Source organism: Lissotriton vulgaris, chromosome 9 (assembly GCF_964263255.1).
Source record: "Lissotriton vulgaris chromosome 9, aLisVul1.2, whole genome shotgun sequence".
Classification (NCBI taxonomy): Eukaryota; Metazoa; Chordata; class Amphibia; order Caudata; family Salamandridae; genus Lissotriton; species Lissotriton vulgaris.
The window spans coordinates 548,953,234-548,980,806 of NC_141697.1; the positions used below are offsets into that span (position 1 = coordinate 548,953,234).

General features: G+C 43.1%; 1 protein-coding gene across 2 annotated transcripts in view; it reads left to right on the forward strand.

Moving 5' to 3' along the window:
* LOC147691763 (phospholipase A and acyltransferase 2-like) overlaps positions 1–27,573 on the forward strand; it is a 248,427-nt gene that overhangs the window by 180,333 nt on the left and 40,521 nt on the right. For both annotated transcript variants that reach the window (XM_086938059.1, XM_086938058.1), the window contains exon 3: positions 10,302–10,410. In XM_086938059.1, the coding sequence (XP_086794185.1) occupies positions 10,302–10,410 (109 nt within the window). The remainder of the gene's footprint in view (positions 1–10,301; positions 10,411–27,573) is intronic.

Genomic DNA, 27,573 nt, shown 5'->3' on the forward strand with positions numbered 1-27,573 from the left:
TGAGCTGTGCCGAGTATGGCTGGGAAGACTTACTTGAATTTCTACGAGAGGCAAATGGAAATATTGAAAACATTGAATTCAAGACACCTGGAGAACTGTGTTCTTTGGATCCAGTGAATGTATGCAGGTACTTCAATCATAGATTTGAAGCTATGATGTCTTTCATCACAAATAAGAAGAATCCACCTCTTGGAGAGGTGTTGGATTTCTTCTGGAGAAAGGAGTACCAAGCAAGAGGTGCTCCTCATATACATATGTTGTTGTGGATCAAGGATGCACCTAAATTTGGAACAGATCCGGATGACTTAGTGATGAATTTCATAGAACAGTATTCTACCTGTGCTGTTCCAAACGCAACGGAGAAGAAAAGCCTAAGAGAACAAGTTCTACGTTTCCAAAGCCATCGTTGTGGAAAGTACTGTCGTCGTAAATTCAGAAACAAGGACAAGTTCTACACCAAATGTCGTTTCAACTTTCCACGACCGGTGATTTCTAAAGGAAGAGTGAACAGTTTGATGTCTTCACTGCGACATAATGTGATGAGGAAATCACCCAAAAATACATACAATTTGAAAAGGAACGAAGAGTCCAAGTACATCAACGACTACAACCCAGTGATTTTGTCCATGTGGAATGCTAACATGGATATACAGTTTGTGGCTGACAACTGTATGGCTGTGGCTCGGTATGTGACATCTTACATCACCAAAAAAGAAAAGACAGAACTGAAGGATATGTGGGAGGACATTTTCCATGAAAAGAGCCTCAGCAAGAAGTTGTACAGTTTCAGTCTGAAGATGTTGTCGCATCGAGAAATCGGAGCTTATGAATGTTCTGATCGATTGTCTTCAGCAAGTCTCTATGCCAAATCCAGGAGTATCGTTTGGGCGAGTCTTGGTCTTGCTGCAACGCGAAATCGAGTTCTAAAACCTGTCCGGGAAATTGAGTATTTGGCAGAAAAGGAACCAAACAGTACCAACATTTTGAAGACCAACATGTTGGATACATATTATCCAAATCGAAGCAGTCACCTTGAGAATGTTTGTCTATATGAGGTTCTACAAAATTATATATTCAAGAGGAACATCAAAGAAGATATTGAGAAAGGAGTGTATGCTGTAATTGGAAGTGAGGGATGCCTGGTCAAGTAAAGAAAATGCCAATTAGTAAACCATCGAAAATTGAGTGGCGAATCTACAGAAAAAAGGAGTTTTTCTATTTAGCACTTTTGCAACTTTTCAAGCCTTGGCGTGCAGAAGAGGAACTGCTTGGAGATTTCCTCTGTTACGAAGACTCTTTCACTGCTGCTAAGGAGACCATAGAATGTCCTGCTTTTCCCAAATATCAAGAAATGCTAACTTTGGAAATTGAGCAGGAAGCAACGACTGCAGCCGAGATTGCCAGAGACAGTTCTCAGGACAGTCAGAGTTCTGTTTCATTGAGTCAAGATCCACTTGGAGGACCTATTATCGAAAATGAAGCTGCCACTGCTATGAATGAAGTGGAAAGAGCCATGGCACATGCTCAGGAGGATTCAGTTAACTTAGAAGACTTGGAAAAACAACTCAACATTGAGCAGAGGAAAATATATGATGAAGTTACCAAGCAAATTGAGCACGGATTAAGTCATGAGAAGAAAGAGTGCTCATGTACATCGTTGAAGCCTGTCCGACTGTACGTGAGTGGAGAAGCGGGAACTGGAAAAAGTTTCCTCATTAAAGCAATTTCTTGTTATTTGCAGGAAAGGACTGAGTCATCGCTGTCTTGTGTTGTCACCGCTCCTACTGGACTGGCAGCACATAACATTAAAGGTATTACTTTGCATCGTCTACTGATGCTGCCAGTGGAGCATGACAACAAATTACAATACCACAAGTTATCTGGGGATGCTTGCTGTGAAGTTTCAAGAGTCTTGAGGAAAATGAATCTACTTATCATTGACGAAGTAAGCATGGTTTCCAATGTCATGCTTGCCTTTGTGCATTTGAGAATGCAAGAAGTACTTAAAACTGAATATGATGTGTTATTTGGTGGCAAACACATCATTGTTTTCGGAGATCTTCTGCAGCTGACACCAGTAAAAGGTCAACCTGTGTTCAAAATACTCACGCATGAAGATACCAGGAAGTGCCTAGGGAGCATTGGCAACGTCAATATATGGTTAAACTTCAATTATGCTGAACTGCATGAAAATATGCGTCAGGCGACGGATGAAGATTACAAGAATATTCTACAAGATATTAGAATTGGAAAAGTGACCGAGCATGGAAAAGAAGCTTTAAATGCACGATTACTTTCAAATTTATATCCCGAACAAGAGATTGTGCCTGAGAATATTTTTCAGAAAATTACTGAGAAGAAATCCGGAATATGTTTGATGCCAACTCTTGCAGAATGTGCCATCTTCAACAACAAAATGTTGAATTTAGAAAAGCAAGAGATTGTGAAACTTGAAGCTATTGACAAAATAGAGCATATGGGATCAACAATTATTTTGTCAGAGAATTTGAAATCAAAATTGGATTCATTAGAGAAGACTATATCTAAAACAGCGGGTTTTGAAAAGACTTTGAATGTGTGTTTAAATTGCCGAATCATTTTGAGAAGGAATTTACATGTTGAAAGAGGTCTGGTAAATGGATCAATGGGTAATGTTGTTGATTTTGAGAAATACAGAAATAGAGATGGAATAGAATTTTTAAAAATTAAATTTGATGGCATTGAGGAAGTACAGCTAATTGGTCGTTGTTCTGCTAGGTTTTTGCTTGTTAAAGACTTATATGTTCGCCGTAAACAGTTTCCTGTTTGCTTGGCATATGCGGTGACAATCCATAAATCGCAAGGTTTAAGTGTAGACAGTGCATTGGTGAATATTGGCAGTTCTGTGTTCAAGGAGGGTATGGCATATGTGGCATTGTCACGAGTTAGAACTTTATCGGGATTGTACTTGATTGACTGTGATGTCACAAACATTTGTGCGGATCTAGATTGTGTTAAGGAATACAATAGGTTAAGAAGAGAGTATGCGCCACATTTGCCTCAATATCCTTTGTTTGAGAAACGTGTGGTAGGCCGGAAACGTAGAAATATCAGTAATAGTAGGGAGGTTGTAGCAAAAAGACCAAAAGTCAATGAACCGAAAATTGTTAGCAGAAAGAAAGTGGATTCTGTTGAAGATGTTGTCGGTTTTCAATTTGAAAACAGTTCTGGTGTCAACTGCTATGCAAATGTAGTGGTTAATGTTCTCTTTTCACTAGAGAGTTTAAAAGAACAGATTCCGTTGAATTCAGAACAAATTTTATGCTGTTTGTTGAATTCTGTTTTCGAGAAATGTAGCACTGATCGAACAAAAGTAGAAAGTGTGTCTGAAGTTCGTTATCTGTTAGATGAATGTTCAGGTCAAACAGACTTCTCTGAAAATAATCAGCAAGATTGTCAGGAGTTTTTAATGTATATGCTTGATTTATTGCAAGATGAGGGTGTAGCTGTAGATCACCTGTTTGGGCTTTCTTATCAATGGCAGCATGACTGCGAGAACTGTATGGTATCAAGTACTACTAGTGTAGATTCAGAAAGATTTATATATTTAACTTTGCCAGACAGTAAATCAGTCTCCTTTAATAAGCTAGTAAATGCAGCGGATCACAACATGGAGTGTAGCCAATGTAAATCTGAAATGATGTCAACATTATTTATACGAAGATATGGCCAGTATGTCATTTTAATGATCCAACGATGTAGGCCTGATGGATCAAAATTGTCAACTTTAATAAAAAAATGTGTGGCTTCTCAGCTGTCAATATCAGGAAGGACTTTTGTAACTGTAGCAATTATCTATCACGATGGTCCTTCAACAACATCAGGACATTATACAGCTTATTTAAAGTCTCGAAACGGCTGGTCATTCTGCAATGATTCCGTTGTAACTTTCAAAAAAAAATTGCCGTTTGACCTTAAAAATTCTTACCTGGTGTTTTTAAAACCAAAATTTTAAAGAAAGAATCTCGGGATTTCCTGTGAGGAATTGCAAAAGGTTCATCAAGTAGAGGGAATGTAAGTCTGCAATGCTGTCTAGATTATTGGTCCAGAACTTTTAATTATAATGTCAATTTAAAAATCCAACTATATAAACCTGATGCAAGTAAGTCTGCTTCATAGTAAGCAGTATCAGTGTCATAGGAAAAGGAGAACATGAGTGACAAAGAAGGGTACGATATTAGTAGTCCAGGATTGTGAAAATAATCTTAAATGTTTTCTTTTTGAAAGTTGCGAAAATAGAAAATGACGGGATTTGATTGGAAGAATTACAAGAGTTGTGAATCGCTGCAACATGATTTGGCCTAGTGGAAACATGTGGTAGAATGTGAGAAGTCTTTTCTTGTATGTAACATATTTTTCAAAACGATGGAGGTTTACTTTCAGAAAGTGGCGGGCTGAAAATATTTATAGCACAACAGAGTGGACGCTGTTCATAGGACATCCTTCGACGTCATTGAAAGTAAGTTAATTTTAAGGAGTTTTGAATTCAGATTTCTTAGGTTGTATGGGTTTTTTAAACACAATCATTTTGATTGTGTTTTTTTTTCCCCGCTGTTACATGAAGAATACCTTCAAGTCACTGATTTAAGTGAAATTTGATACATTCTGAGAACAGCAAAAATAAACCATTTAACATGTATAATTAATGTTCTGCTTTTTGTACTTATGATATACATTTAGAAATGTGAGGTAGATATGGAGAAACTGAGTCTTCTGTAAGTGTCAATTTTAATGCTTACAGTGCTGTACTTCTGGGTACTGTTTTTTTAAAAAAAAAAGGAATAGGCCTCACCTCAAAGAAAGCTCTTGAAAGCACACATCCTATTTGCATCCTGAAACAATCATTTAAAATGTTAGACACAATTTTATGATGGCTTTACATCTTTTTTGCGCTGCTATTGCATCACTATTGTGAGACATCAGCAGTGCAAAAGAAGCACCATGTTCCAAAATAGGCCTCAGTTCATCAGCATGAAGATACTGTTTGTTTAAAATATATATCTTTAGGATTGTGTAGGGGACGTAGAGAAGCAGAGGCTTCTGTAAATGTCAAAGTTGTTGAAAAACTGTTTCTTCTTGAACCTTTTCCCTTTTCTTTCTAATTTTTAAATACATGTTTTAATATTTTTGGAAATGTTTGTTCTCTCTTTTACAGATTGAAAGTATGAAAAAATATTTTAAAAAGTTAACAAGAATTATAAGGTAAATGTTTTCTACTCTTTTTACCCGCAATGCACTGCTGATGATGTCACTGACCATGTCATGAATGATGTAATAAGAGGACATGACTTACTTCATTGGTAGGCCTTCACATGCATTATCTGCTCTGTATTCTTCAACAAGTGTAAAATTGATCTGTAACCCTGAGTAGGTCTCACCTTAAACAAACCTCAGGAGAGATCACACCTTATCGTCATCCTGAATTAATAAATAGATCTATTAAACAGTATCTCTGGTTTACTCCCTATAGCTGTCTTTCTTTTAACATTACTCTCTGTTTACTTCCCTCATACTAACTCTTCTTTTTTAAAAAAAAATATTTTTTTGGTTCGCTTCAAGTTCGCGAACCGGGCAGCGAACCGGAAAGCGAACCAAAAGAAATAGAGCTTGCCAGAGTGCTAAACATTCTAGCAATTTTATTTGAAAGGGGAGGTAGTTCTGAAAAGAACTTTTTTTTAATGTTTTTGTTGTTTTATTATTTATTTATTTTTTCTGAACATTTTTTGTTTTTTTTGTATTTTTAGAACAGTTTTATGTTTTTTTTGTGTTTTTCATGGAGGGGAAACAACAAAAAACAGGCATTGAAAAGGGCTCAACAGGAGCAAAAAAAAATTACTGTTTGGGTGGGTTAGGGCAATTGTGGTTTTCGTACACAATGTTGATTAATTTCACGCTCATGTTCCCACATGAGAGCAGAGCACCACAATATATGCAGGTAAACTTCATGTGTTTGAAGTTTTGCTGTATGTTTGGCACAGTTTCCTGTGCCTCTCTTCCTGTCAAAGAGATAGTTGACGTTGACCTGGCCACAGGAGTTGTCGGGGGATTATCTTGCAGGTCCCTTAATTCTGCCCGGCTGTAGTTTAATGGATGCCACCTGGCCATATGGCGATGCATAGTATAGTTGCCCATACTATATTTTTTATCAGTGCCTCTAGATAATCTTTTTTTGCAAATGAGGCAGGTGGCATACTTCGCATTGACCTTCTTCTCCCCTCGAGGGATTGAAAAAAACTGCCATATGAAACTTGTTTTCCTTTGGGAAACACGGGGCAACTCCTGTATAAACTGTGGTTCATCTGTGTCCTCTTCTTCTAGGTCCTCCTCTTCCTCCTCTCTGTTGGAGATGAATTGAGATGGTGGTCCTCTCTTCTCATGAGGAGGTTGAGGTGGTGGTGGGGGTCCACCAGCTGAAGCAAGGATAGAAGCCATTGCTGAACTACTGGAAAATGGTCTTTCTCTCACCAAGATGAAAGTCAGAGTGAGGAAAGAAGGAGGGGTTTTCATGATTTGGGAAAAGCAAAAGTTCTGAACCAATGAAAAGTGTTATTTTTAGGTCACATGACCTAGTCATACATCATTTGGAAACCAAAAGTGAAATGAACCAATGAAAAGTTTGATAAACAAGTCACATGACCTGTTCCGCTTACGTTACGCGGTGCACGCCGCGTCCCGGATCGTTTCCGGTTCGCGGTCCGGAGCACTTCCGGGAGCGCTAACGCGGCGCATCATAAGACGCATTACGCGACAATGATACGTCGCGCTTCCGCGACGCGTCACAGTTCCGCTAACGAAACGTTTACCGGTTCGCGGACTAGGTCGCGGCATCAAGATGAGCTAACGGAAAGCTTCCCGGTTCGCTTACCGGAAGCGAAGAAAAAAAATTAAAAAAAAAAAATTATCAATAAACATCTAAAATATATTTTGGGATTTAAAGAAGAATACATTTTACAGCTACAGATGTTAGCTTTTAAAAAACCAATGAAATTCACAGAAAAAACCATAGGTTATAGACCATATATAGTTAGGAATTTGCATTTACAAAACCTTGAAAATTCACTGAAAAAACCATAGGTTATAGACCATATATAGTTAGGGATTAGCATTTACAAAACCTTATTTTACTCACACAAAACCATTGAAATTTCATATATAGTTAGTTGCGCTAACTATATATCGCGCACCCGCAATCCACTGCTGATGATGTCACATATTACATCATTCATGACATGGTCAGTGACATCACTGATGACATCACTGATGACATTATCCAGTGACTGTATGTTTCTGTAAAGTTAAAATATGTCTTACATATTGAAGAATGAGTGGATGTATAAGTGTCTGGATGAAGGATTTAGTAGGTGCATGACTGACTGTATGAGTGAGTGATTAAATGTGTCTCACTGAGTGCATGAGTTAGTGACTAAACTGTCTTAATTTGTGCATCATTATGTCTGTTGTTCTGTAAACTGCTGCATGTGTTGATCAGTAGCTATATGAGTAACTATATGGGTTATTGATTGGTTGCCCAAGTATTTGTATGGGACACTGAGTGTGTGTGTGGGTGGCTGGGAGGTGTATGACTCTGTGCATAGATGTGTGAGCAGTGGATTCACTAGATGTATGGGTTCAAAAGAGCATGTGGAAACAGCAGTATGGGCGGTTGACTGTGTGCATGAGTGTATTGGTGAGTGAATGGATATCTCAGTGCTACATGTCAAAGTAAGTACATATGTAAAACACAGTACATGTGAGAGTTGACATATATAAATAACTGTGCATAAGAACCAGTGAATGTGTGAGTGGCTGTATGGATCATTGTGAACTTGTATCAGGGATTGTATAAGAGAGTAAATATGTGTTAGTATATGTTTGAATAAGTAAAGTTTGTATAACTGTATAGTTGAGGAAATGGAGGTGTGATTGATTCTTTGCATGACTGACTAGGTGTGTGAGTAACTCCATGGATGAGTGACAGTCTGTGAGTGTCTGTTTACACTGAATGTATCTAAGGTTATATTAGAGTCTGAATAGGTTCATCGTATAATCACATGAATGATGTCATCAGTGATGTGATCAGTAATGTCAAATGAGATGTCATCAGTGATGTCATTTAAGATGTCATCATTGATGTCATCAGTGATGTCATTTGAGATGTCATCAGTGATGTCATCAGTGATGTCATTTGAGATGTCATCAGTGATGTCATCAGTGATGTCACTGACCATGTCATGAATGATGTAATATGTGACATCATCAGCAGTGGATTGCGGGTGCGCGATATATAGTTAGCGCAACTAACTATATATGAAATTTCAATGGTTTTGTGTGAGTAAAATAAGGTTTTGTAAATGCTAATCCCTAACTATATATGGTCTATAACCTATGGTTTTTTCAGTGAATTTTCAAGGTTTTGTAAATGCAAATTCCTAACTATATATGGTCTATAACCCATGGTTTTTTCTGTGAATATATATATATATATATATATATATATATATATATATATATATATATATATATATATATATATATATATATATATATATATATATATATATATATATATATATATATATATATATATATATATATATATCCAAGCGCAGTATTCTCCCAACAGTCTCTAGCACTCCGGCCGGTAATGCTTCAGAGAAAAGGGAAACGGACACCAAGTTTTGCTGTTTAGCAGGTCTTGATTTATTTAGCCATCGTCAGACGTCATGGAGATTCCTCTGCGTTACGTGATGGTAGGGATATTGGGTACTTCAGGGGCCATGACTGCATACGTCAAGACTATAGGCTACTTCCGATTGATAATAGATCAAATTTGGCGATGTTATTTGTTAAACATGAGGATGAGCCTGGGTGTGTTATTTACATTGATGGGCTCTGTGGTGGCAGTTGGGGAATCTAGTAATGATTCTCTAGGTCTCATATTGACTTTGATGAGTGCTTGGTCGAGAGTGGATGTCCTATAGCCTCTCCTGGGAAATCTCTCTAGTACTTCCCTGGTGCATACCTCTTGTTGGTCAGTGGTGCTATAAATTCTCTTAATTCTCAGTAGTTCACCGTATGGTATGCTTTGGATTAAGTGTTGGGGATGGGCACTTCTGCTACAAATCTTTTAACAAAACAGCACTCCAGGTGAAGATTTAATCACTTTATTCGTGATGTGGCAGAGATGCCATTTCACCTTGCGGCGTCAAATACGTTTCGGCTTATTCAGCCTTTTTCACGATGTCTGCACATTCTAAATGTTCACTACTTACAGGTCAATTCATAAATATTAAAGACGGACCAACCACATTTCCCTGTTTGCGGCAGCCATGTTGGGACATGTGCAAGTACAGATTAAAAACATTATGGTAGCAGATTGCTCTGTTTTACTATGGGATTACTCATGATCTTGTGAGATCTGCTCCAAGTTTTTCTAGGTATTTTACACATACAGCTGTTCCTCTTATCCTAATCCATGAAGTATTGTTGATGAAACATGTCACATTCTGTGTTCCTGGTGCTCCGTCACAACAGGCCTTGGTATGGACTTAGACAATGAGTTGTTGAACCTAGGTCCAGCCTGACGCTCTGGAATGTGAACCTGTGTGGTGAAACCCCAACTCTCTTGGTGGGTTGGGTACCAAGTCAGTTCCCTACTGTTTGTCTGGCGTAGGGGCTACCCTATTTCTATGGAAAGCAGAGGAGTAAGTAGTCTAGGTGTCTAGACTTGGGTAGGAGAAGTTCATTTACTGAGGCCCAGAGGTTTGAGCTGCCTTGACCAAAATAAATGTTTCCAGCCTTGTGTGGCTGAGAATACATTTAGGGATGCAGCATGAACTCAGTGACACAGATTCCAAGGAGCCATTACTAGGCAGTTCAGATACCACCCTGACCCTACTTTTCTGTACGCCATTTTGTGCAAGAGATACTGGAGCTGCCACAACCGTGGTACGTGTGCCAGGTCAATTACGTCCTTTTGAATATATGTGTAGGAAGTGAACATTTCAAGAATATAATTATTCATTTTATAAGGATCTCTCATTGTTCCCTGCGATATACAGTTTGCCACCCCAGGTTTCAACACATGAGTGGCAACTCTGCCCTGCCCTTAAGGTCTGTGCTTAGCTCTCCGTTGATTTTTTTTTTATATTTCTATCTTTGTTTTTTAAAGAAACTTGCTCTATGGATTAATTCATTGCTATTTTAGAAATAAATTTGGTATCTCTTTTTTTGTGTAATATCAATCACTTCAATCTTTCCAGATGGAACGTGCACCTGAACCTGGCGACCTCATTGAAATTCATCGGTTTGGTTATCAGCACTGGGCCATCTACGTTGGCAGTGGTTACGTTATCCATCTTGCTCCCCCAAGTAAGAACTAATTTTATGGCATCCACAATTCTTAACAGAGAACAAGGTTAAGCTTTCTGATTAATGGTTCCCTTGATTACCTATTATCAAAGGCCTCAAATCATATTTTCCCCATTATCAATTGTTCAACAAGAGTTTCTCAAAGTTACTTGCAACCCGAACTAATGGCTCCTCAGTACTTCTAATCTGTAAATGTCAGGGGTTTAACCTACCCCTAACCAGGTTCCCAACCGTGAACATGAGGCTAGGGGTACCATTTAAAGTGGATGGCAACAGGAAATCCAACAAAAATGCTAATGTTCCAAACCCCACCTCTGCCTCATTTTGATTGTGGAGGAAGGTGGTGATTCTGACGGAAGTGCTGCTGACGGCTCCGCCTTTGGGAACTAAAGCGTAAACACTATCTCCTTGAGACGAACAAGGAACATAGGGCCATTTGTAGGTAATCCAAATTTACAGATTCTAAAATACAGAATTTTACCGATTCGGTATTTAAGAATCAGTAAATGGTATGTAGGTATTGATTCGGTAAATTTTACCAAATTGGTAAAATTCGGTAATTACCAATTCGGTATTTACCGATTTGGTAACTCCCATTCATTCCTATGGGCCTGGAGGTCCATAAGAATGAATGGGAACCCATTCACTATTACCAATTCGGTAAATACCGAATCAGTAATAGGGGATGCATATTCAAGGGTGGCAGGGTGTTACATTGATACCCTGTTGCACCCCTGAATCGTGCATGTGTGCTCATGTGGCACACATTCATGCCCTTAGGGCATGTATGTCTGCCACATGGCACTTTTGGAAAAGCACAAATTTGCTTTTTCAAAGGTTTTCGATATTTACCACCAACTTTTAGTTGGTGGTAAAAACCGAATCCTTAACTCAGAAATGCACTCACTTGAGTGCTCCCTACATTACGGTAATTTACAGATTCCTTAAATTACCGATTCAGTAATTTACCGAATCCTTAAATTTGGCCCCTATATCTCAAATGCCCAATACCGGTCGGTAACGGCCGAAATACGGTAATTTCGACCGTTACCGACCGGTATTGGCCTACCTACATATGGCCCACATTTCTGTAGCATTTGGTAAGCCTTCCCAGAGGTCCACAGACGCAGCTTCTGCTCTGAACAATGCAGGTGCTCATATGGGGGGACCACAAAAGATGGACGGATTGTGGAACAAATCAAACATTCACTCCCCAGTCAAGAGATCTGGGATTCTTTTGCTCACCATGCCACCCCAGTTTAGACCCAGCCATATCGGAATCAGTATTGACCCTGCTCCTCATGGGAACACTCCAGCCTGAACTGCCAAGCCAGGTCCTCCCTGGACCAGAAACATGCATCCCGGGGCCAATTCTTGGGTACCACCCCTCATCAGCCAGGCTAGCTTGAATCCAGGTGTTAGAGCATTGCCCCACATTGACAGTTGCCACTTTCTCTAATTTAAAGTTAATTAAATCCAGTTAAATAAATAGTCATTATGTTTGCCCTGGTCACAGTGCTCCTTCAGTTGCGCCACAGGTTGGGTGTCATACTGTCCAAGGTCGAGATGGGGCTTGATATCACTGCAGCTGGTATGAGGATTCGGGTCTTCTTCAAAGACTTAAAGTGAAGTATGCATGATGAATTGTACCAGTGTCTTACTGTGGCCAGCTCAACATGTGCACTTGTGGTCCCTCATATCGGTGCAATGTTAGGGAGCCAGGAAATGCAGCCACAGTTCACAAGACTTCAGTATTAACACTAGGCTTGCCTGCCCCCTCATTCCAGCCACTGCTCTCAAGCTGTTTACTAACATAAACATCATTAGAACAGCGTCTGGATTGGCTCGTGTCAGAGGTGTGAGAGTGTTGTGGTATTCAGGGTAATTTGTTTTTCCAGAATAAGATCTTTAACAGCTGCACTTGGGTGTTTATTGGAGCTATGGCTGAATGCTGTGTACTTATTTAATGACGGACGAGTCTCACTCTTCCAACACTGCTGCAACAGTTATTCCTACATGGAGTCCTCTTCCTCCTCTTGTGAACCTTGGCATTCTGTTTAGGCCTGGGTGGACTTCTGCTATGTGGAACTCCATGCAGTGACGAAAAAATCGGCTGTGCTTGGTGGAGTTACACAAGCGGCAGAGTGCAGTAAGTCGAGCTGCTCACGCTGACTTTAAGTCCCTTTAGTTTGTCTTGCACTGTAATATCAGTGCAACCGGCACCATGCGAAGCGCAAGAGGGCGCTGCTTCTTTCTGCCGCTAAAGTAGATGTTCTACTCAAGCGGTAGCTTCCCCAATGCAAGTGGTAGGTTTCTCAATGCCAGAGGTAGCGACCTTCTGCGATTTCCAACGTTGAGAAATCCTGCCGGTAGGCGGTCTAGCGTATGATTTTCCTCACTCACCAACTTAACGTTGGTATGCCGCGCGAGAGGAAAAAAGCTGCACCTCTCTGCAAACCTTTCAGACCTCCACACGATGCAAGGAGTGAGCAAAACTCTGCGAACTCCGCCGGTGAAGTGGAATTCGTCGTCTACCATTAATTCTATTTTCCTTAATAAGGCTGTCCAAAGATTTGTGGTGGAAATTATTGATCCAGGCTGTCCATTTATTCAGGACCCCTTGCTCACAAACCACTGACAACCTCCTGAGCCATCAGCCCTGCACTCATTATTGACCCTTCCTATAATTTGCTCTCCCGTTTTTTCTGCCACCATCAAGACCCAGTTACACCAGTGAACAGAGTCTCAACACTCTCATCCCTAACCATTTATTCTGTGCTGAGATTCACCCTTTGATCTGGGACTCTGCCTCCAGAATCCGATAAACAGCTCTGAAGAAGTATTGAGCCACTGCTATCACTAACCTATGCTGGTCCCAGCGTAGGAACTCTGAAACTACTCTTGCTCCGACTCATGAACGTGTGTTGGGATGAGGGGTGTGTGTAGTGTGCAGTGGGCTTGATAGCATCAGCTGGCTTGTAATAAGGCTGGATCACCATACTCTGTTCATTTTCTGGAATCCATTGAACAGCGCCATGTTTGCGCACTGCATAAACCAGCAGAGTGCAGAGCAGAGCAGAGCCACACCCACTGCAGTCAGTGCCATTTGGAATGGATGGACAAAGGCTCTATGCAGAGCCTTGCAGTGGGTAAAATATTAAACATAACAATCTCCCCGGGAGAAATACAGGGAGCCCTATACTGCGGCTTAGCCATTTGTTTAATGCCACACACTGCTCCTTAGAACACATCATGTGCCACCAAGACATTATCTTTGAATGCACTGTGAATCCACAACACATCGTGCCAATTGCACTGTTCATTCTGCTGCTGCCATATACATCATCATGCACTTTTTCTGTTTATAGGTCGAAGCCTATCAGACAGTTCAGCTGTCTGGTTTGCTAACGACAGAAAGCTTCCCTGGGGATGCATTCCAGAGACAGCACAAGCCCCTGAGTCAATTCTCCAGGCTTTGAAAATGCGGTTGGCCATTTTGATACCTATAGTAGCCATGCCTCATTACGCTATGGTTAACTATATATTGGCTGTGCCAATATAAATGAACATAAATATGTTTGGTATCAAACATGTTGTAATCATGCCCCAACACCATTACCGGTGTTGAATGTATGATTCCATGCACTGGGGCTCATACGGGAGCCCCCCAGTGATCCCTGTACCAGCCTTCCAGGGTCTACCAGCAAGCTAGTGCTGCTACCGCTCCCAGATATGAATCTGCCCTCCTGCTGTTGATCTGAGCTTGAGCAAGGGAAGATAGAACAATAGGTTTCCTTTCACAGAGAGGTGCAACCAGCTCCTAGACAGGACTTAGTGTATTGGACTGGGGTGGGGGCGCTTGCCAGCACCACCTGGCTGCTTTGAAGAGCACATTTGGTGCCCTTCTTGCATTCTCCAGTTTGAGACAGTTCAGGGAGCTCTTGCTTCCCGCTCTGGCATGAAACTGGACAAATAACATGGGAGTAGCCTTGGTCCTCCTCTGGAAGGGACAACTGAATCGTCCCAACCATTTCCATAGGGTACTTAAGGGTTTACTGTGGGTGGCCCTTCAGATTTATCATCGGACAAGATTCAAACCTGAAACCACTTTAACTTCAACCGTTTGGGCACCTTGGACTTTGCTGGAACCAAAACTGCACCAAGGAAGACTACTGCTGTTCCTGGTCTTGTTGTTCGGCAAATATTCTTCGTCGTCTGTTCCTGTGCTTTATTCAGGTTCCTCTCCAGGCCTGTGGGCATCTAAGACACCCAATGGAATCTCCCTTGAAATGAAGGAGTCACTCCCCTGCATCTCTAGGCACCACAATGAAGCTGACCAATCTGCTGCTCCTGGCCTCCGAAAGTCTTAGCAACACAGGTGGTAGCTTTGCAAATCCCAAGAGGCCTGACCTGTCTCTTCAGCAAGTTTGAGACCAGTATCCCTTGTCAAAACCGCTGGAACAGAACCCCTGTGCACAGTGTCAACTTGCTGTTGCCAACACTTGTTGGCCCTTTACTCCAGAGATCTTCGGGCTACAAGAAGCTCCAGCCTCCATCATCTTTTCCTGCCAAGATCTTTGTCCTCACTGCATCCTCTGCACCGTGGGCCTGCATCTTTGGTGAGCTGCTCAAGGTCCTCTTGCGACTCCTGTGCCTTCGGCCTTTAGGTCCTCTTGAGGGTCTTCTTTGGCAGCAGTGGGCTCCCCTGCTTTCTGAGGGCCTGCTCTGCCTCTAATGTCTAGTCCTGCTGCCAAGCCTTGTTGGTGCTCCCGCTGGACACCGACTCCCTGGTTCTTGACTTCCAACATGAGACAGCTCGTGAACGGCTCCTAGTCTTCCACAGCATCAGCTGCAGAGACAAGGTTACCATCACCACTCCTGAATCTTCCGTCATCGGTGGTCACTGGTTTACTGTGCCTCCTTCTCACCTCCGAGTGGTATAGACTCTGTCCCCTCTGCTTGCAGGTTCTTCTCTTCCAGAAACCATCCTTGTATTCCACCGGACTCTTTCACCTTTTACGCCAGCGGAATCTTCCCTGAAGTACTCCATTGTGATCTACGGCGGTTTCTGACATCACTACGCAACTATGCACCTGGCTTTTCTGGTGAAGGTATCCCAGTTCCTGGGAAATCCACAGGTGGGGTGACTCTCCAACCATCTGTTTTCCACTGGGTTTCTTCAGAGTCCACCGGGAAGGGTCCTTTTTCCTGAGAACTGCAACTGTGACTTACCCCTTGACTTGCATTGAGTACGCTGCTGTGTTTCCACTCTGCACACTGCCTCTGTGGGGTTCCTGGGTAGTTACCTAGGGTGGTTACTTAGGTCCCCAGCTCTTCTGAGTCTTCTGGTCCAAGTCCCAACTTCAGTCACAGTTTGCATTCCACTTCTTTTGTATATGGTTTGGTCTCCCCCTCGACACCACTGTGTAGTTGTGCGTACTTGCCTGTATACATTTGAAGTATTGTGTGTATTGTGTTGATATCTCCGGTTACAAGATATACCAATGTGTTAGTGAGTATGTATAATAAATACAACTATTTTTATAACTACACTGTGTGGTTCCTTTTCTTTTAACCTACATTATTTGATTAGTTTTGGTAACACAAGCTTCTTCACACTCCTTTTGGACTAAGCCTCATGGCTTCTCTTCACAGCTACCACTTAGAGAGCATTCTATGGTTGTCTAAGACCACTAACATCACCAGAAGGGTTGTCTGAATTACTGCAAGGTGCTTCACTTAAATATGTGTACACCATAAACTAAGCCAGCCTCCTACACATTTCACCTGTTAACTTAGCACATACCATTCAGTGCTTACTGATATATTCTCACCGGACAATATTTTCTGGTAGAGGCCGTCAAGTCTTGAAAGCAGTAGCGGGCATTACTATGCTTGAATACATTTGGCTTTTATCAATATTCTCTTACCTGTTGCAGATCTATTTTATATGCAAGTTTCACTAGCATGAGACAGGGAGGGAGAACTTTTATTAAGGACGTTCTACAGGTAAGGTTACCAGATGACTGTCTATGTAATCAAGAACCCACTGCTCCCATCTCAATATTTTCTTTTGCAAATCTTGATATCCGGTGTGTTTGTTCTGCTGGATCAATTGAAGTGATCAAGGACCACAACTTCCAATATGCACAAGAGGTTTTAATTGATGCTGGTGGTTGATGGGGGTGAACGCCAGCACTCATTGTTGTGCACTAGAACTTAATTTTCATTATCAGTCTTTGCCTCAATCAAAAGAGAGAAAGGCAGACTAATGAGAACAAAGGAGGAACAGGAGGGAAAGCAGTGACACAGGGAGGAAACTGGGATGAATTTTGAACCAACTGGTTTGAGAAAAAAAGACCGGCCCAGATCTACCAAGTATTTGTATTGGATTTGCATGACTTTAGTTATGAAGACCTCACTCTAAGTCTTGGTATTTACAGTCCAATGCAAATCACGATTTGCTTTGGATCCAGGGGGCATTCCCTGCATGTTGCATGGCATTCTAATGCAACCATCGATAGGTTTTGATGCTAATCTATGTCTACAATGAACTGTTGACAGGTATTTGGCCAAAATCCCAGGCCTCCCTGAGGCAGGCTCAACAAGAAGAAATATTAATTTCTCCTAATTTTTCCTCTTTTCATGTGTGCTTCATTCTACATGTACAAGGAGGAAAATGCCTTAAAGTTTGGTTTTGTAGAGGAAGGGGTAACTTCCGGCACAAACACTGACGACAAGAAGACACTCTGGGGCATATAAAGGACATAACACCATCGTAGCATCAATTTTTTTACATTATGGCTGCTTTTTTGTATCGGCGTATTTACAAGTTGCCGCTAACTGCAGTTAGCTGCAGTTTTCCAGCGTAAACTTGATTTTTAGGGTCGCCACTTCTGTTTGCTTAACTTAACAGAAATGAGATGCAAGGTAGACATTCCCGTGCAAAAACTGCCTCTAACCCCACTTTGCGATATTTACAAGGAATTCCTTGTATGGTGCAAAACCAAAAAATCTGCCTCTAACCCCAGTTAGAGGCAGTTTTTTAAGACCAGAAAATAGCTGGTCTTAAAAATGGTGCAAAAGCTTGGGGCCTCATTTCAGATGGATTTGGTGCTGGACAGCACTGCAAGGAATATTGTTGCGCTACCCTGCAACAAAACTACAGGGCTGGAATGTGCACCATCAATAAGATAGGGCACATTCCAGGGCCTCATTCATGAAAAGTGACAAAACAGCGTTGCAACAATTTTCACTACACCCTTCTTGCAACACCATGGATGCGCTGTATTCAATGTATGGCACTAAATGTCGCAGTTAATGACAGATACGTCTGGAATCCTGATGTATCTGTCAGCGCTAAAGTCACGCATTGCTGCAGTTATGTCACAAGCATGATGCAACTACAGCAATGCATGGGGCCAGCCTATCCCTGTGGCACTGCATCACCCTTACGCTTGCCCTGAGGCAGGCTGAAGGTACTGACACAGTGGCGTCCTACAATTGTTGCAGTGAAATCGGATGGATTTCACTGCACCACTCCTATGAGGCTTCATTGCCTGGGAACGCCCAAGCATATGCAGGTATAGTGTGGCACAGGCTTCAAAACGTCACGCATATGCCTAGATGTGTCACTTTGTAAATACGGCGCAGTGTGGTGCACGTATCACGCTGCAAGTACTTCAAGAAAATTACACATCAGCGGGGTGAAACTGTCAGAAGGGGCTTAAGAATAAGCCCACCTGTCTTTTTCCCCTACTTTGGCGCACAATGGCTGCCATGCGCCAACGCAGGCCCCCTTGCTCCATGGTGCAAGGGTGACTGTGTTGCGGAGTTGATTGATGTTGTGCCTCCATCTCTTTTCAAGACGACTGCAGATGGGGCTGGACTAGTGGAGGGCAGGAGTGAATCAGTTGGCCTTGGAGTGTTGGTTGCCTGTTTTTTCTTGAGGGGTGCCAGGGTGTTGGAGAAGTTGGAGATACATCGGTAGAGGTTGCGCACTGTGGTGTTGGCTTTCTTAAGCGTTGGCGGAGTGGTGGTGTAGGGGGAGTTGACGAGAAGTTCTTTGGTGGCCTTGATCCAGCTGCGACGAGGGGGGCAATGATGGCGATGGTGTACGGTGGGCGTGATGAAGGCGTGATGTAAACAATGAGGATTGATCACTTGTATTTTATAGAAACCTTTTCTGAAATGTTTTTGGCATCAAAAGTTACACACCACATTCACAGAAAGTACACAAATGCATTGAAACCAAAATACAATACATAACATAACATTATAACATACAAATATAGCGATTATGAATACAATAAACAACTGTGCTATGCCTCACAATACAGTGTTATACTGAGGCACCAATCCTGAATTACAAATGAACAAGTGGACAGAGAAATGAAATACTAGCCTACTTGTTTCCACCACCCTAGACACGTGTTAGTTTTAACAAATGGTACAAAAATAGGAACACACAAAAAACTAAGCAGACATGTCAAATTTGTGCGAATCCTGTTCCTATTATGCCCTAATATTCGCAGTGTCTGGGTGGAGCAGGACGCCGACGCGTTTCGAACCCATAGAATTAGTGGAGGGTTCTCCTCAGGACAAGGATCTAACGCGCACCGGCACCCCCCACACTTCATAGTGGTGTACCCACCAAGGAAAACCCACAGAGCGTTTCTTGACAGTGCAAGTCTAAGCAACAACGACCCCCAATCCTTGTCCTGAGGAGAACCCTCCACTAATTCTATGGGTTCGAAACGCGTCGGCGTCCTGCTCCACCCAGACACTGCGAATATTAGGGCATAATAGGAACAGGATTCGCACAAATTTGACATGTCTGCTTAGTTTTTTGTGTGTTCCTATTTTTGTACCATTTGTTAAAACTAACACGTGTCTAGGGTGGTGGAAACAAGTAGGCTAGTATTTCATTTCTCTGTCCACTTGTTCATTTGTAATTCAGGATTGGTGCCTCAGTATAACACTGTATTGTGAGGCATAGCACAGTTGTTTATTGTATTCATAATCGCTATATTTGTATGTTATAATGTTATGTTATGTATTGTATTTTGGTTTCAATGCATTTGTGTACTTTCTGTGAATGTGGTGTGTAACTTTTGATGCCAAAAACATTTCAGAAAAGGTTTCTATAAAATACAAGTGATCAATCACGAATGGGTTGTCCACCTGGTAATTACTTATACTAGGTGTGCATTTGTTTGCTTCTATTCAGACTGTCCGGCACTTTCTTGTGTTTGTTATAAAAGAGTGGTCCAGCCGGTCAGAGACAGGACCCAGCCTTTTTCTCTTTCCCTTGTAAACAATGAGGGTCAGTACAGGAGAGTCCTATAGTGTGGCTGTAGTTGAAGTTCTCGCTGGTGGAGAAGATGGGCTTGAGCGTGTCTCAGGCAATGTGTGTTGGTGCGGGGACTAGCTGCTTGAGCTCGTAGTTGGCGAGGTTCCCCAAGAGGGGGGTGGTGTTCTGGTCACCGAGGTTGTCCAGGTGGAACATGAGGTCTCTGAGTAGGACATAGTCAGTGGATGGGAGAGCCTGGGATGCCATGAGGTCTACAATGGCATTGGTGAATGGGGGTTCATGGCCTGGGGGGCCTGTAGATGAGGGTGCTGCGGAAGGTGGTGTTCGGGGTTGGTCCAGAGCAGGAAGTGGAGTTGTTCCATGGTCACCTTCTGGTCATTAGAGTGGTCGGTCAGTTGGAGTGTGCTTTTTCAGACAATGGTAATGCCTCCTCCTGGCCGGTTTGTGCTGGTGAATTCGTAGCCGTCGTGGTTGGTGATGTCCGGTCCAAAGCAGAGATTGGTCCAGGTTTCCGTGAAGAAGGTGATGTCTGGAGAGGTGCTGTCAAGGAGGTCCCAGATTTCTGTTGTGTGTTTGTGGAGGGATCGCACGTTGAGGAGGATGCAGTTGAGCCAGTCGGCTGCACTGTTGGACAGCTGGGCGGCAGAAGTCGCTGGTGTTTAGAAGGTGCATTTGCTGTTTCAACCGGCGCAGGGTGCAAGAGAATTCCACAGTGTTGCTAGATGGCAGTGAGTGTGGCGTCCAGGGTTGATGGCGAGGAGGGTGCTGGTGTTGTAATGGTGGAGTGTCCAAGAGGAAGGGTCTTTAGTGCTGGGCGCGGCCCAGGGGTGAACGAACACAGACCGGCTTGCCTTTGGTGCACCTTTTGCCATTATGTAGTGCTGCGGGGGCCTGGACAGCTGGGAGGTGGGAAACACGAGAAAGGACACTGGAGGGGGGAAGCGAGGGAGCAGGTGTTGTGAATATATCTTTTTTTAATATTTACCTCGCGGTCTCCTGAGTCTGCTTCCAGGAACAGGAATCAGGCAGCCAGGTCCCCTCCCCTAAGCCAATCACAATGCTGCAATGCAGCATTGTGATTGTTCTTGAGCGCCGTGACAAGGCGCTCAGCCAGGGGCTGGAGGGGTGGGCATGTTCTCCATTCAGGTTACAATGCAGCCTGCATTGCGAACAGGGATGTGCGCATGACTGCTTTGGGCAGCCTGAAAAGGCCGACCAGTCGTTGCGCACTTGAGTGGGAGTACCACCCTACCCCTGCCCTGCTCCGTGAGTAGAGCAGCCCTACCACCCTCCCGCCAACAAATGAAACATACCATGAGTACATCAGAAAGGTATCATCATGTTATGTTTCCTCTTCTTGCACTGGTTGAAAGCAGTGGGGCGACACTCTTCCGCCATAGCCACTGGGGGTGCGTCACCCACAGGTGCTAGGCCTGGGCCCGACTCGACCCCGAGGCCTCCTCCGCTATGCGTCCCACCTTCTGCTCACCTGAAATTGACACCTGGTGCAATCCACTGCACTCTCTCCAAATCTGTGACTCAGCCAGCAGGAGTATCAGATAGGCGGGATTTCACAACCCTGGGTACAGCAGTCACCCCCAAGTCTGCTACACAACCTCCCGATGCAGGTGAGGCAACAGGGCCCTCTGAGGCGTGAAGTTGCAGCGCTCCCGCCACACAAATTCCGCGCAGCTCAGGGACCTCACCCTCCACAGCGTCCAGCCAGCGCAACATCCTCTGGTCTATGATGCAGAGAGGTGCGGCCCACCATTGGTAATCTTCTCTGTGCACCAAGGTGTAGTGGTGGCACGTGGTATGCGATGAACTCCTTGCAAGACCAATGCAGGAGCACTTCTACCGTTCACAGCTCTAAAGGGCACCAGGCCGTGTTCTCACACAGGTCACCAACGTGTCTCCATGTTACCTGGCAGACTTCACCACCAGGTAAGGGCGATCGCCGATTCCTCAATGTCTACCGCCATGGCCCTGCCACACCACAGCACCTCCGCATCCCACTCTGGGTCCCAGACACAGGCCCAGTGAGGTCTCCAGGCCTCGGGGACTGTCCTCGCTTTCAAGGTTTTGTATGCCATGGTGTTGCAAGGAGTCTGCAATGATAAGTGATGCATTACTGGTTTTGCCCAGCGATGCACCTCTTTTCATGATCGTAGCCTTGAATATCCTCTTCCCATGGGACCCTGGCTGTTCATCCTGGCTGTTGGGGGATCTTGGGAGTTGTTGATCTGTGCTGCACTTGGCCCTGGCTGCTCCATTCAGCATTCCATTAGTTTTGTTTACAGTTTTTCATTAGAGGTGGACTTATAGGCTATTTTTGCCTCTAGAGACAAAAAAGTCGCGTTGAGCTAACTAACGTGAGTTATTTTGCCACTAATGGGCCATTCGTCAGTTTTTTCCCGCTAACGTCACAATTTGTATCACCTTCACACAGTGTTAGCTGCAGTTTTCACTGCAGCTACCTGAAGCTATTGCGATGTAGCGACATATTGAAAATACATCGCTAACAGGGCGATCGTTTTTGGTGATAAGCAGCATTAAGAAAACTGCCGCTAACTAGCATTTGCGTTAGTTAGCGGCAGTTCTTGTACATATACACCTCTATCGCTATCGCACAAGGGTGTCTGTGTTGGAGCATGGCAGACAAAAGTGCGCCTGATCAGGGAGAGTTCAAAAAACAGGGGTGGTTGGGCCCAGTGGGAAGGAGGGTAGGCAGGGCCACAATACTGTATAAACTAGGGGATTTTTGCCTATACCTCCAATGTTGATTAAAACAATGAATGGTGGTTTACGGATAAATGAAAATTTATTAGTTTACCCTGACAATGATTTATGACTCAGTTATCAAAATATTTTTTCTTTTATCGAACACAAACAAAAGATCGCCTTCAACTTCATGTATGGCCATATACAGTTTGAAAAACAAATTGTGAATATATACAGTGAAAAAACACAACAGTGAACATGTGAATAAATATACATCAACAATGTGTACATGATGGTGACATGGACAAATTAATCATGAACATTATGAACAAAATAATTATAAACAATGAGAAAATCACAATAATCAATAGACAACTTGGGGAATAAGAGACTTTTCAAAATCAAACCCCAAGACCTGAGATAGAATGAATCAGTACAACTCAGGAAAAAATGCCCATTTCTACACCAGTAACATTAGCATTACATGTCTAAGAGGGAGAAATGCCGACGCGTTTCGAATTCCGTTACGTGGTTTGCAGGATTCTCATCAGGGCGGTGTGATTCGGGTCCATGGGAACTATTTATAAAAAGGAAAAGGATTGTTTTAGAAACCAGGGTCCTCAAGCCAAAATGTTAATAGAAATGTACGCATCCCTGGATGCGGCATACCTCGTGTAGTTCTTGCCCAAGGCTGCGCTTGCTTATTGGGTCGTCTAAGCCGTGGAAATGAACTGCAACAGAGTGAGATTTGGGTAAGTGCACCGTAATAGCGGGAGCCGAAAGATGCTCACCTCAAACGGTGCGCGGGGGAAGGAAAAAATGTTACCTTTACTTATAGTGGTCCAGCGGCCAGTGTGCCGTTGCCCGGGACAAATTGTTTCTTTGTTGACCTGGTTACATCTCTGTAAGAAATTTACAAAAAATGGGGATTGGTCTGAGTCCGCTGACCCGTGAAGCTGGTGTGTACACGGGGTGAGAAGACTTACTTGTGCATGATTCTGCCGGCGCGGGAAAATCGTCGCTCCGGTGTTTGAATAATTTCTTTCTGTGTGATTCTGAAGGGACAAGGGGAAAAGGAATCACTCAGCTGATTGTGAACTTTTCAGAATGGAAAAGGTTCGCAGTGTTTTGGGTCTAGGGCTTACCGTTCAACTGTGCAGTTAGCACCACTCGTCAATCTCACTCCAGCACGGCACACTCTGATTGTAGGTGTCCGCGGCGGTGCCGGTTGAAACATACATATCCCATGTGATTTGCTTGTGACCAATCAGGACCTGTGTGGTCATGGATACATTCTGATGTCTTCTGGGATTTGGTGTTCAAGCGTGAATCTGTGGTTCTTAATCCCTATTGATTTCGCTTAGACTGTTCAAGCCCTTGTTAACACTGTCGAATTTTAGAATCAAGTATGCCTCTTTGCGCAATAGCATGGTATCAACATCAGACTGATGTTTAGAATCTATCCAAACCAATGTTGTCCATTTGAACTCATTTTCGCTGTGGTTGTTATTTACAAAATTTTCAACCATTGGTGCGGACATGACTTTTTTCTTTATTCGCGAGCGATGTTGGGTTATTCTTGCATTGATGGGTTGGCTTGTCTTGCCAATGTACACTCTGTTGCACGGACATACCATGGCATAGACCACATTTCTGGTCTTGCAGTTTGTGAATGCCTCGTGTTTCCATTTGACACTATTATTAGTGAATGTATTGCCTTCCAGTGTTGTAGAACACGATACGCAATTGCCACATATGTGGTGCCCACATATATAGGTTTCAGATTCCACTGTGCTATAAGGTCACTTTTTGGTGGCGGGATGTGCCTGTCTGCTTTAATGAGTTGTTGCCCTATACTTGTGTTCTTCCGCATGGCGAAGATGGGTTTTGATAGGGGGTACTCAAGCGTTTCCAGTAAGTGCCAGTTCTTTAGGATAATGCGTTTAAAGTGATTTGTGTGTTGACCGAAAGTGGTGACACACACCAATTTATCTAATTCACTTTTTTCTTTGACCTGAAGTAGAGTCTCTCTTGGAGTAAATCTGGCCCTGTTCTTTGAATGTTTTAATAGCTTTTTAGGGTACCCCCGTTTCGCCATTTCACTGCAGAATGTTGTTGCGTGTGACTCAAAGTCGGACAAGTTTGTGCAATTACGTCTTATCCTTAATAGTTGCCCATAAGGTAAGTTTTCTTTTAAGCATTGTGGATGTGAGCTTGTGTAATGGAGAATTGTATTTCTGTCAGTTTCTTTCTTGTGTAGAATGGTTGTCAACTTAGCTTCGCTGGTGCCTACTGTGACGTCAAGGAAGGTCATTTTTTGTTGACTGGATTTCAGCGTAAATTTGATGTCAGGGATAGAGGGAGAGAGCAGAACAGAGCCACATCTTAGTAGATATAACACTGCTCTGCTCTCTCCCATTCACACACTGCAGCAACTTTACTTGCTGTGCTGCATTGAATGCCTTCTTTGTTAACCTGGCCTTGAGTGTGCAGATGCTGAAGGAAATAGGCTTTAGGTGGAATCAAGACTAGGTAGCCTTGATATTCAGGTGCCCTAGCATTCCATTCAGTGGCCTTGCTGACAGGGTCCTCCATAAACTCTAGGCCCCTGCACCCATATTTCTTTTACAAAGTAAGCACTGATGCATTACTGGGCTGTAACACAGACCCTGTAGCCTGCAACACATGAAGGCCCCCAAACTCTTTTATTTAAGACAGGAGAGCAGCTTAATCTCTTGGGATTGCTCCACTACTGTCAGCATTTTTCATCATCAGATACTTTGAGGGAGATTTACTAAAAAGTCATGTAATGCAACACAATGCAGCAAGACAACCTGCTTAGCCGCTTTGGGTGACAGGAAGAGGACAAGAATGCGCTATGTTGACTAAGATATAGTGCATTTCTGCTCTCTCCTTGCTCTAGTGCACTGAGTACAGCCTAGCGCCAACCCAGGCACCCTTGCACCATGGTGCAAGGGTGCCTGTGTTACAGCCAGGTTTGTTTTTGAACAGGAAGGGGCACCTTCTGGCACAAAAACAATCCTCAGAGGCTTTTTCCTTTTTCTATGTGTGGTGCAGTTCCAGCACATTTAGAAAGAGAAAAAACAAGACAGGGATATGCATATTTCTCCTTGTTTTGCCTCACCTAGAAAGCCATAGTATTTTGCTGCATTCCTAGGTTTAGTGGTGTTAGTAAATCTGGGAATGCACATAAATTCATAGGTGGGTGCCTGAAACACCCACGCTCGACCCATGGGACGCCTTCCCAGTGCAAAGTAATGTAAGGCAGTGTCTTGCGCTGACTTGTGTTACTCCACATTTACTTTTCCGCACAAGGTGGGTCTCCGTGGCATAGTAAATCTCACTGAAACCGTTGAGTTGCCTTGCGCCATCTTGCGTGACACAATGGCAACACTAGGGCTCTGTACATCTGGTCCTTTGTGGCCAGCCAGCGTATCTGGCTGCAGTTGGTGGCTCTACCCTTTCTTGGTTTTGGTCCTTCCTCAATGATTGCTCAGTAGGTTGTACCAGTGATTTTTATTTCTGAAATAGCACAACTTTTTTAGATGTACTCCTCAGTGTACCTCTCATTCTCTTTGATATCTGCTTTACTGTATGGCAATTATTATTAGTCAAGGTCATAACATCACCTATCACAAATAAAAGGTGAAAAGCCAACAATCAAACCTAATTCACACCACACCAAGCACTGGGTTTTCCTAACCATTCCTCACAGTGACTCCATTGAACAGAAACTTTACTGTAGCATTTCCAACTTCCCTAATTCCCTTTTTCCTTCACAATCCATAGAAACAGTAAAAAAGGAGTAGTATTTACAGCCCATAGCAGCCAGTGACATTTTCCACAAGATAGATCGTTTTAGATTTGGGTGTTGGTCAAATAATCTGATTTGTGGAGAAATTGGCAAATCCACATAAGGATTATTCTGCTCTGATGGGGAGTCAGTCTGGGGAATTCCCCCCTCTGGAAGGATAGCATGGCGAGGTGAGGTGGGAAAGAACCTTTACTCCAATGTTTTTACTTCAGATGATATTTACCACGTATTTTTTACTACGAAAAGACTTTAGAACGCAAGATTTTATCACTCAATTGATCAGAAGGTGGCAGTGTTAAGACTTGTGTGGCAAGTTTTTAAGGGTTAGAATTGGTGTGGGCTAAGGTTCCTGTGTTTTAGGGCTCAGGGCATATGCTTGTTTAGTCCATATTGGACTTGGCTTAAGATTTGGATGTATTTTGGCGCGTTTTTATGTGAATTTGGCTTGTAATATCCTAACATTTGCTAATAATTTCATATTCTTTATTTGGTTTGCAAATTATGTAAAATATGGTCTAATTTTACAGTCTTAGGTTCCCCAGCGCACACCATATTTAGTAAAGATGTAATACACAGCAATGAAAAATAAAAAGAGGGCCAGCAGAAAAAAATGCAATTACCATTGCAGTTTAAATAAACTCCAGGTGCAGATATGTCTTGACTCTTTCTACTTCTGTGTGACTTCAATAGTCTATTTTCAATTTCACTAAAAATATAAGGACGTAGGGGCTTGAGCGTCTCTTTTTACAGAAAATAGAGCACTTTGAAGCAGGATGGGCGATCGGAACAGAGAATGCGACATAAAAGTAAGTAGATTTACTTTACATTATATAACAAGAACGAGAAAGGTTATGTGTGGTGAAAGTGGGCGTGCTTGTTTGCGTGGTAAATGTGCTTTTAGTGCTAATGGATGTACAAGCGTTGCAATGATGTGCGTGTGTAGTAGCGGTCTAGTGTTCCGTCTCCGGAACACGAAGGGCCGGAAAGGAAGCGGAAGGCGGCCATCTTGGTCATTGGCGCCGACCGCTGTAGATAGAGGTAACGGCTCCCGGCGCTCCGTGGATTAAACAAGTTAATTACCTTATAACTTGTGTCAGCGTGGTATTTCCAACATATTACAATGGCGACGAGGCATGGGCAGTAGAACCCGCCCCCCCAGGCACCACAAAGCGACACAGATAGGCGCAACCGGCGAGATTATCGAACCGCCGGCACCCGGAGCGTGGCAGAGGACCCGAGGGGCACTGGAGAAAGGGCGCGAATATCGCGCTACCACTCCTGGAGAGCGCAAAGT